Here is a 10,897-nt window from a genome sequence, read left to right on the forward strand (position 1 = left end):
GGTAATTTTTAAAAATTCGAAGAATTCGAAGCTGTGAATAAAATTTAAAAGACTTTTAAAAGTTGTAATTGAAATATATATAGCTACTTTTAGCAAAGATCAAAGTTTAAATATTTAAAATCATCACTTTGTCAACATCTACCTTATTCTGTTATATACATTAATCACCTACAAAATAAATTCAAACACTTTTTGTAACTTTTAACGTATTTAAACTTAAAAAAACCTTAAGCTTAGCTGTAATAACCTCAGAAATCAAAATGGAAAGAAGCAGTGTCCAGTTACTACTTCGAAATAATCACCAATGGTGCATTCATGAAACTGAAAGTCTTTTGAAGAAATTAAAAGGTGTGGTGGTGTTTTTTTCACCTTGAGAGAATAAATGAAACATGAAAATAAATTTAAAAGAATACAAATGAGCAATAAGAAACTCAAAACACTTGCCAAAGCAGAGATATTAATGGGGAAGATTAAGATGTACATACGGAGTTTAAATAGGGTTCTGATAGAAGGTGGTAATTTTTCACTCACAAGTAATTGCTTTCAGTCACAAAAGAGTCAATGTATTTATTATAGAAAGACCCTATTACAAGTGTTTTAAGATGTGGGAAATTTGTGGTCCCTGAATATTCCTCCCTCTTGAATGGAATCAAGGGGAGTTTTCTTTCAGACAGCTTCTCTTCAGTGTTTTCCTCTTCTCAATAATCTTTAAAAGTTCATCACTGCCTTATGTTCTCACCCATCTCTCAGCTTCTCCTCTGGTTCCCTCTTGGTCCTCCCTTAGTTCTGCTGCCTCTAATTAATCGCAAAGTTGGTTTTAGGAGCCGCTTCCTATCAGTTATATTTGTAGTATTCTATTCCTATTCCCACCGATGTGCATGTTGCCATTAACTGATTTATTCCTCATCCCACAGGCTACTGAGACATACAGCTCTTCTCCTAAAATACTGAATGTCTTGTTGGCACCCTTTAAAAGCCCTAAGCTGTATTAACCCAAATTCATCACTTACTTTCTTTTTCATCTGTACTCACATTCTGAATAGTCTACTCTGCAGTTTACCTTCTCAGTTTGAGCCATCGTATCTATAACGTTGATGCCAAGACTGTCACTTAGTTTTATGTTTCTATTCATCAGTCTCCCCTTGGATATCCTACTACTGCAAAAAAAATCCCTCATTTCAAAATGAAACTTCTCTTACAAATGCCCTCCAAAGCAAAAAGGCAATTACATTATTCTCCCCATCCACCAGGACTGCAACAGCAACAACCTTTTCCTTTTTGCTGTAATTAAAATACCAGTGCTGAAGTACTATTCTCCCCATGCTCCAGTAAGTTTCCAGAGGAAAAGCCATCTTCCTGTTGGGATTTATAGGGCCCTTCCACATGGCCATACACAGGGAAACTAGTTCTAAATAAACTGTGGAGTTGATTAGCGTAAATCACTTTAGAGGCAAAGAAAACTAAACTGAATGAAGGTTCCTTTAATAATTAAGGAATTTACAAACAGGATTAGCGAAGGTGTAACTAATCCAGTTTAAACTTACTTGGTTGCATAAATGTAGTCTGCTATAGCTTCTACTGTATCTTTTTCAAGGTTCCTGTCTTCCTTTCTTCTTATAATTTTACTCCTCTTGTCCCTGTCTGCATATTCCTCTTAATTGTCTCAATAACGCTCCCGTATGTTTCTGCTTGCTACTGGGTTTCTATTAATGTATTCCATATACTTTTTTTTTGTCTTTTTGATAGCATTTACCAATTATTTCTCAAATCCTACTTAAATAAGAGAAGAACTGAATGTCTGCTGGGCTGATCAGGCTAAAAGCCTACGCCTGTAATGCTGACTTGCAGTCTGTGCTCTGAGACAGATGCAACATGCTTCACTGTAATCCCAGCTGTGAATCTCTGCAGTCGCCAAGCATAAGATAAAGGTAGCGCTACTACCTTCCTACCTTATCTTGCGAAGGTGGCTGGAGATTTATTAGTAAATGACTTATAGAAAGCTAAAAACTTAGAGGGATATACAAGAAAGTGTCCACTATTACTATCACATCACCTTAAAGCCCGCTTCTTACAATATATTTTCATCTTTTGTTCTTTCCACTAGTGGTTTTTCCACACCCTCCTACACCTAAGCTGCTTTCCAGTGCTTTATCTTATCTATGTCAGTTTCAAACTCCTACAATCTAGAACTGCCTTTTATTTCTATTTGCAAAGTGGCACATCTATCTATATCCTTTTATTTATGGTGGTGTATAAATGCAGAATAATTGTGTGAAAATGTAGCAGCTGAATGAAGACTTTGTTTTCATTTCACAGAAAAGGTGTAATGCCTACTGAAATAAGTGAACATATGAAAAAATCAATTAATACAATATTTAGACAGCTAGACATTTTAAACATACACCACAGAGATCAAAACAGCTAAGCCCTTAAATCCAAACAGATTTCAGTGGTTTTACTTCTAATTGATCCTAAAAGAGTTTTAATTACTTTCTTTCCTAAGCAAGTTCTAAGCTCTTCCATGTCTTCACAGTCTATTTTTGTTTAAGTCCTTGTCAGCACCAGAAATGTATGTAAAGTACATCATTTTTGTTCATATAAGACTACTCATGTCTTCACCTTTGAAGAAGAAAGCAAAGGAGGTATCTTTATTATTAGAATAACTTCATATGCCAAAGAACCTCTCTGTTTAGTTTAAAAGAAAAAAAAAATTGTTTCTTTCAAATGTTTTTCTTTTACAACAACTGATTATGAACTTCAGGAGTTCAGTAAATTCATGTTGTATTAATGCTTGAGCTATTTGGTTTACTAAGTTTTCCTTCAGCAGAGAAAAATATTTGGAGGGCTGCAATAGGGTTGTTTTTTCTCATCCCAAACTTACTTGTTCAGAAAAATTAAATGACATCAGCTAGAAGGAGTTGCTCTAATATTTTTTTCAGAAGTTAAAATGACAATGAGCTTGCTTATATTTGGGGGGTTTATTATGTTTTGTTTGCCTTGACACTCACAGCTCATTTAATATTTTAAGAATTGCAGAATAAGTCTTGTGAAATGTTTCATACAGGCTGGATAGCAATAAACAATAGATAATATGTGTAAGACACCCTTTAAAAATATGAAAAATGCTAGAACTTTTAAGCATTACTAACAGGGGGCCACTACAAAAATCCAATCATTAGCTAAGCATGCATTTTAACTTCTGTGGTAATGACATTATTGTACTTAAAATATTCTCAACAGAAGCAGAATATTATAACTCTTATTCTCTTTTCAGAACTGAGTCCTGATTTTTTTTTTACATTATTTCTTAGTTTTAACATTATGTAACTGGAAATTCTTTTAAGAAAATAATGGTCACTACTCCTTACAACTAATTCTTTGAGGTGAAACTAAGAGAAGCTAATAGCACCATGTCTGGTACCATTTAAGCTGTTTAACCACCAGATAAGGTTCTCTATTCTGAATAAATGTGTTCAACAGGGCCACATATTACAGACTAGCCTCATTCTCCTGCTTGAGGACATAAAGATAAGAACAATTGCAATCATCCTTCAGCTGCCTTGCTTTGGAAAGATGTAGAAACTAGAAATTTTGCAGGAGAGAAATGCGGGATAGGTTATACATTTTGCGCACTGTTCATAAGCAGGGAGAAGGGACTTGGACACTGATGAAAGCATTAATGGAGTATATATGCCAGACAATAATAGGCTCAATGTGGATACCCTGTTGGTGCCAGGATTGTCTTGAAGGGAAACATGAGTGATTTCACAGGTGGGTTCACTTTAATCTAACTGACTTGAGCCATACCACCATCTTCACATAGCTCTGAGACACAACATTTGCTTTTGTACATCTCAGAGTTGACAAAGAAGCTGTAGGATCAAACATTAGAAAACACAAGGTACATGTTGCTATTTAAAAAAAAAAAAAGACACTGTGATCTCGCCTGCGTGCAATCTGTGCACAACTGTAATGGGTCTGTATTAATAATCTACAAGAAAAGCTGGAATTTCAAAATCTGCCTCATTAACATTGCAGATCAGCTTGTAGTACAGCCAGTTTGACTCATACTGAGTTCCACGTGTAAAGTTGACATACTTGCACTGGGATCTTCAGACTTCATCTGCCTACATCTGTAGCAAAGACTTTGTTCCTCAGATCTACCTGCATTTTTAAAAAATTGTATCCTGACGGTCTTTGTGTCAGTCTAAACAGTAAACCCCAGGTTAAGAACCTCAATGATCAACCTCCCAGAATAAAGGTAAGTTTCTATTAATTTCATAGAAAATACTTTTCACATATGGTCATCTCCAATTCCTTTTTAAAATTCTTTCATTACCGCCACTGCTTTCAGTCAAAGACATTTCATCCTGATTACACACATAGTGTAACTTCAAACACGTTAACATGTGATAAGCTGTTAAAATACTTACCTATTGCTGTTTCTGGCATTGCGAAAAGTGTCTTTTCTGTAGCAACTCGGAAATGTCCATGGACTGAGAGGCCAACTCCCTATCATGGAGCACAAGCAAAGGACACAGTTTATAAAATTACCAGTAAAAATAATCATAACCATAATCCTATGTAACACACCTCTTGCTTTGCTCTACAATTAAATAATATTAGATTTACCATGCACATCTCAACAAAATATTAAAAGGCCTTAGTTCAAACACTAAGAAAGTATCATATTAACTTTATGATTTGGCTGAAATAGCATTCTATGCTTTAAAAGATTGATGAGTCATACAGAGATTAACTTCAAAAACTCATGAGTGACAGCAACAACAGAAACGAGAGACCCCATTTTCTCCATCAGACTACTAAGGGAGTTGACATCCTTTTGCTAATGTAACCCCATTTATTATTTTTGCACATACTTCAAACGACCAACAAAAAAAACGCCAATACTTTTGGAACATACATGAATTGCACAAAGTTGTAATTATAATACTTTTAAAAGAAATAATAATTAACTATTCTTATCATGTGCTAATTACCTTCTTTATCAAAACAGAAGTATTTTAAGCAGCCAAAGCCTTCAGCATTATTGATTAAAATTTAAAGTATGCGGTTAGAAACTCACTTATTTAACCTGGGGACTTTTGTGCTCCAAGTCAGAAATAGAATTCACATTTCTAAGTATCTAGCCCTCTTCTCTAGCAGTCCTTCCTGATGAGGCACTTCCCTTAAGAGCAGAAGAGCTCCTGGTGTTGTCTATCGCATATTTTCTGATTTAGGCAGTGAGCAGCAGCAAGGCCCCCGAAAAAGGTATCTTTTCAGTTCACACAAAATTAATTTAATATAGAGAAATGTTCAATAGGCAAACTGACAAATCTAAAGAGAAATGGTTATCTGACAAAATTACTATTATTTAGTAATAATACTTGAAGTAATCCAGGAATATTTGGATTACTGGGCCCAACCACAACACATGGGTAAAGGAGTCTCAATTCTCAAAGCTTATCTACATGATATTTTTCAATCGAAATGTGTGTTAGATCTTACCTGGAGACAAAACTCTCTACCAAATATTTCACAGGAAGTTTCTTCATACAAATATTTTCTCTCTTCCTTTCCACTGTTTCAGCTTACTTCCTTTCCTCACTGTTAAACTTCCCTTTGCTTAGTCCCCCTATCCATCCAATTTTTCTATTAAAACTAAGATATCTTAAATATCATTGGCCAAAAGAAGTCAGTGTCTAATGAAGATGTAATAGATTTTTAAGCAACATTTCTAATTGTTTAGATAGTAGAAAAATGACACTTTACCCAACTAAGGCTACTAGTCTTCACAAATGTCTTTACAGTATTTCATACTTTCCATCAAAACCAGTGGGATTAATTGGGTGATACTTGCTTGGACCAGCATTATATATTTGATAGGCTTTTAAGGAGAGAGTAGAACATCTTCTCATTTCACTTATCTACAAAGATCTTTGGGTGGGTTTTACATTAAAATTTTAAAAAGTTATCTCAATTTAATAAAAATTACATCAATTTCCTCACACCATTCTCATGCGTTCTTCCCTGGCCTCTCTTACAATTCTGCCCAGCAAGAAATTAATTGTCACTGCTTATTCCATTAGGGTGATACATGACTAAATTTGAAAATATCTTCAAAGTTTTTTTCTGTAAAATGAATATCTGCCAGTCTCAGGTTTTAATATAGATGTATGAAGTTTTTAAGATTCCAGTCTAATTTCCTGAGAAATGGATACTTAAGGTAACTAGTTATCGTACTTGATTTTATATCCAGAGACTAAGCCAAATCTATACACATGAAGTGCTGCTGTTTCAAGGAGGCAAATGGGATTTGAGCAAATATCTGAATCTTATTGCATAGGGTACAATCTTATGTCTCATCTCTTATCTGTCCTTCAGCCCTTTTACTTGAGGACTGGTCAGAGGCTGTAGGTCTCCTCTGAGCAGCAGCAAGGGCAATGGCCCTATGTTTAGTTCTCTTGCAAATGCAAAGCTATGTGTAAAGCTACAGTCACTCCTAAAACAGCTCTAGAACTCTTAAATGAAATGGAAATGTGACTTCATCACTTCCAACTTTTTTTTATATCATAACAGCATATTTTCACTGCATTGGGTAAAGCTGTTCCTACAGCAAGAGAAAGCACAATATTTCTGCTGTTATTTTTATGCTCGTTTGGCAATAATGGTGACCTTTTTATAAAGACAATGACATTAAAAAAAAAATCATACCCATTTTGCTCTTTCTAATGCTTAAATTATTTTTTTCTAATTCCATATCTAAGAAGACAAATACTATTTATCATAAAGCATTTTTTCTGGCTTATTTTCTAGACAATCGTAAGTTTGTACAAGGACTCAAATTTTCAGCTTGAGTATTAAGTAACAAAGACTAGAGTGTGAACTCCATGAAGAGAGCTTCTCTTCTAAGCTTGTTCTTTTTTATAGTGATAAAAATAACTATAGAGTTTTAATAATAAAAAGTTGAAAGAAGTAATTTTCTTTTGAAGGAAGTAATTAAATCAGGTTTCACTTTCTCAAGTGCTTAAGCCATAATTGGATTTGTTTTCTAGATAGCTTTCAAGTTTTATAGTATAGATAAGAGCTTAATTTCAGATGTATATTTAAAAGACTAAAACTGTATTTTCTTCTTATCCATTATAAGGAAAATGGTGCAAATATGTCCTTACTTCTTTGAAGATAATTTCTAAATAATCCAACATTAAGATAAAATTAGGAGAGAAAAATGAGTTAATGCTTTGAGGGTACAAATCCCAGTAATTTATTAAACTGGTGATCGTATGTTTTCATATGTTTATTTGCAACTTCCCAAATGGTTATTTTAACACATTCACTGTATGTGTTTAACCTTCTCCATCTAATACAGAGGACAGATGCTTATTAGTGTAATAGTATCCTGTGTAAAGAACAAACTCTTCCAGACAGAAGTCTAAACGCATTCCTCCTCCATGTCTGGATTTTGTAATTTTTTTTTTTTTAAATTTAACTGAAATCTTACACAGCTGGAGTCCCACCTAGGAGGCCCTTCACACTATTAAAATATCTGCAGTTGGGCTGTGTTTACTTCACCAAGTAGTCCCAGCATTTACACATACAAGTCTTGATGCTATAGTGTCTTTATTAAAATACACTATATCCTGCACTGTCAGAGTCCTACCTTTCATGATCTTCAAATATATACTAAAGCTAATGTCTTCCTTCAGACTTTTCCAAGTTAATAGATTCCTATGGTGAATCAGGCTTGTTTTTTAATCCAGATAGTTTATCTTACTACTGGCATGAAACTTTTTTTTCCCCACTGACAGCTGAATGTTTGAATTTTGTGAAGAATACTTACAGAATGAGACTAGAAATTAAGGAGTTAAGAAATTAACAAGCAATCAATTGAAACGTTCTGTAGGGTTTATATATGAATTAATCAAAAATACAGATAAGAGCAGAAATGGTGGTCTGACAATGTATTACTGGATATAGATTGGTTACGAAGATGTTTGGTTACAAATTACAGATTTATTACTACATGGATATTAAGATATTAATCTTAACAACAAGCTTTGAAAAAGCCAGTAGAGTATCTGAATTTTACTTCCCATACACATCATTTCCTACTCAATGCCATATTTCAAAAGTCATTATGTGACTGTGTATAGAAAATTTATCATCAATTTCCTTTCTTTTTTCTCATGATGAATACAGAACCTTATTAAAAGTATTTTTCTAATGAAAAACAAGGTGCAAATTACTGATAGAGAAATGGAATACAGCTACTATAAATCTTAGAAGTTAAGTTGTAGCCAGGAGGCTGTATTATCTTAAATTGAGAATGACCCATATTAGTAAATTGGAGAACTCATCACATCTAGGGAAGTTATTAAGAAATTGAGGGAGAGAACAACAGAGAATCATACAGAGCAAAATAAATATGCCCTTCTTGAATGCCATACGTAAACATCTGTTCACATACAGAAAAGTAGATCTGTGTCACAGCAAAACCATAAATCACACTTGTCTGTTTACTAAATAACCTAAATCAGACTGTAAAGGAATCGCTGCCTAGGAAAGCATAAGCAACAGAATAAAAGAAATACAAACAGAAAAGGCCTTCAGGAATGTTGCTTGTATAATCTTCACTAGGCTGATAAAAATTTTTAGCTGTTTAAGCAAACAATTTTATGATAATACCAATATTAATATTGTCTGCAGTGAAAGTCCTATTGTAACAGTTCACATCCAATGATTACACTCATTTTTAACTGCATGAGAATACAGTTCCTGCTAGGGCTAGAACCACAAAAGAAATGTGGCAATCAACAAACAAACTGAGCATAACACAACAAAGGGCAAATATATCTGAATGCAGATGTGTAACAATAGCCAAGGTGCAGCAAAAATGTTTTCAAAAGCATTAGTTGGCAAAGTAAGCAAGTAGAATTGATTTAGGAAGCAGCAGGAGCTTATAGCTATGTTAGATCAAAAATAACTGATGTAAGAGCATTACCCCCTGCATCCAGACACAGCAAATCTTAAACTGAATCAAAATTAATCTTCGTTCATCATTAATGTTATGGACCACTGCAAAGAGTATAATCCATTTTTATCTGTAGATGACTTAGTGAACCAGAGCAATGCAGCATAACAGATCAATCTGGACTAAGAATATTGCTTTCTTTGGTTGATGACATATAAATCAACTTTATACAAGTATTTAAAAAATATCATTAAACGGTGCTTTCTGTGAACTTTTCAATCATTTAGTGTGGTATTTTAAAACCTAGAATATTAATGTAATATAATTTAAATATAAAATACTAATTTCCACATACTGATTATATGTTAGAGATTCTCAGTCAAATTTCTACATACATACAGAAGCACAATGAGCTGACTGGAGATATATTATCTATAATAAAATCTGATGTTTCACTCAAGTATTTTCCTTACAGCCTAGTGCCAAAAATGCAAGAAAGCTTGTGCTATGATTAATGACCAATATTTGATGAATACTCTGATGCTTTGTGGCACAAACCAGTGACGCAGCTCTTTCCAGTCATATGTTTTCAAAAGTATATTTGTATCTTCACCATAGATTAAAACATAATATTAAAAAAAAAAAAGTTTCTGAATATCTGATATGATGAACTACCAGTGTTACTTGTTCTCCTGCCCTTTAATTATTGAAACAAATTTGATCCAACTACATTAACAGTAACCATTTAGGTCAGGTTCTTCTTACAGTGGAACTTGGAAAAAAAAATATAGACCATTCTGTGCACCAATGCTGCTACAATGAGTGTCCTTTATCAACAGATTTAGATTCAATTTTTAAAATCCCTGTTTTGATTTTTCTACTACCAGCCAAAGCTTATCAATGATTTCAAACTGTTTTTACTAGGGTAGTTGTCTGCAACAGCCATATTTTTTCCCCTGCATAATCTGCAGGGACTGATCCGGGCTTCTGATGGTGAGCACCCATACTAGTGTTGTGATCCCACCTGGTGGACCATACAGAAGCTGTGGTGGCAGTTAAATGCATGCCTCCACAGCAGGGATTGAGCGCCTGCAGTTTCATGTCCTCCCTTTCCATGTATGTTGGCTTCTCCAAGGCAAAAAGCAGCAGGTTGAACAGTTTGATCTCATTTCATGGCCCAGTCTGGCCTACAGACACTGCGACTTGACAGCCATGATGCAAACATAAAAACTCCTACCAAGAATTGCTTCTGATTACTCAGAATTTTCTGAAATAACTTTTCCAGAATTAAGAATGTTTTCCTTGATTCTTTTTCACTACTGTATATTACTTTCTAAAACTCACATTTACTAAGTCTACAAAACTTCCTGGCAACAAGAGTCAGCTACATCTGTTAAAAAATACTCTTTCATGTCAGAGGAAGCAGAATTTTTTATGGACACAAAGACTTCTGCTGCAACAGAAAGAAAAGAGAAGATGTAAGAGGACTTAGATCTGAAAAGCCTGTAGCAACAGTAATTAATTACTAGCCGGTGAAACTTTTTCTCGTGTTAAATTTGAAAGCATTTTTTCCCCAATGTTGTTCCCCAGTGTTTCCCTATACATAACTGGCCATGTATGAATCAGAAATAGTGTGGCCAGCAGGACTAGGGAAGGGATTGTCCCCCTGTACTTGGCACTGGTTCAGTTTTGGGCCCCTCACTACAAGAAGGACATTGAGGTGCTGGAGCGTGTCCAGAGAAGGGCAACGAGGCTGGTGAGGGGTCTGGAGAACAAGTCTTATGAGGAGCGGCCGAGGCAACTGGGGTTGTTTAGCCTGGAGAAAAGGAGGCTCAGGGGAGACCTTCTTGTTCTCTACAACTACCTGAAAGGAGGTTGTAGCGAGGTGGGTGTCGGTCTCTTCTCCCAAGTAACAAGCGATAGGAC

The 10,897-nt window shown here is 34.7% G+C and overlaps 1 protein-coding gene across 1 annotated transcript in view; it reads right to left on the reverse strand.

The window, feature by feature from the left end:
- HIBCH (3-hydroxyisobutyryl-CoA hydrolase) overlaps nucleotides 1–10,897 on the reverse strand; it is a 55,833-nt gene that overhangs the window by 20,015 nt on the left and 24,921 nt on the right. The window contains exon 7 of the mRNA XM_019471499.1: nucleotides 4,434–4,512. Coding sequence (XP_019327044.1) covers nucleotides 4,434–4,512 — 79 coding nt within the window. The remainder of the gene's footprint in view (nucleotides 1–4,433; nucleotides 4,513–10,897) is intronic.

The sequence above is a fragment of the Aptenodytes forsteri genome, unplaced genomic scaffold, assembly GCF_000699145.1.
Source record: "Aptenodytes forsteri isolate BGI_AS27 unplaced genomic scaffold, ASM69914v1 Scaffold145, whole genome shotgun sequence".
NCBI lineage: Eukaryota > Metazoa > Chordata > Aves > Sphenisciformes > Spheniscidae > Aptenodytes > Aptenodytes forsteri.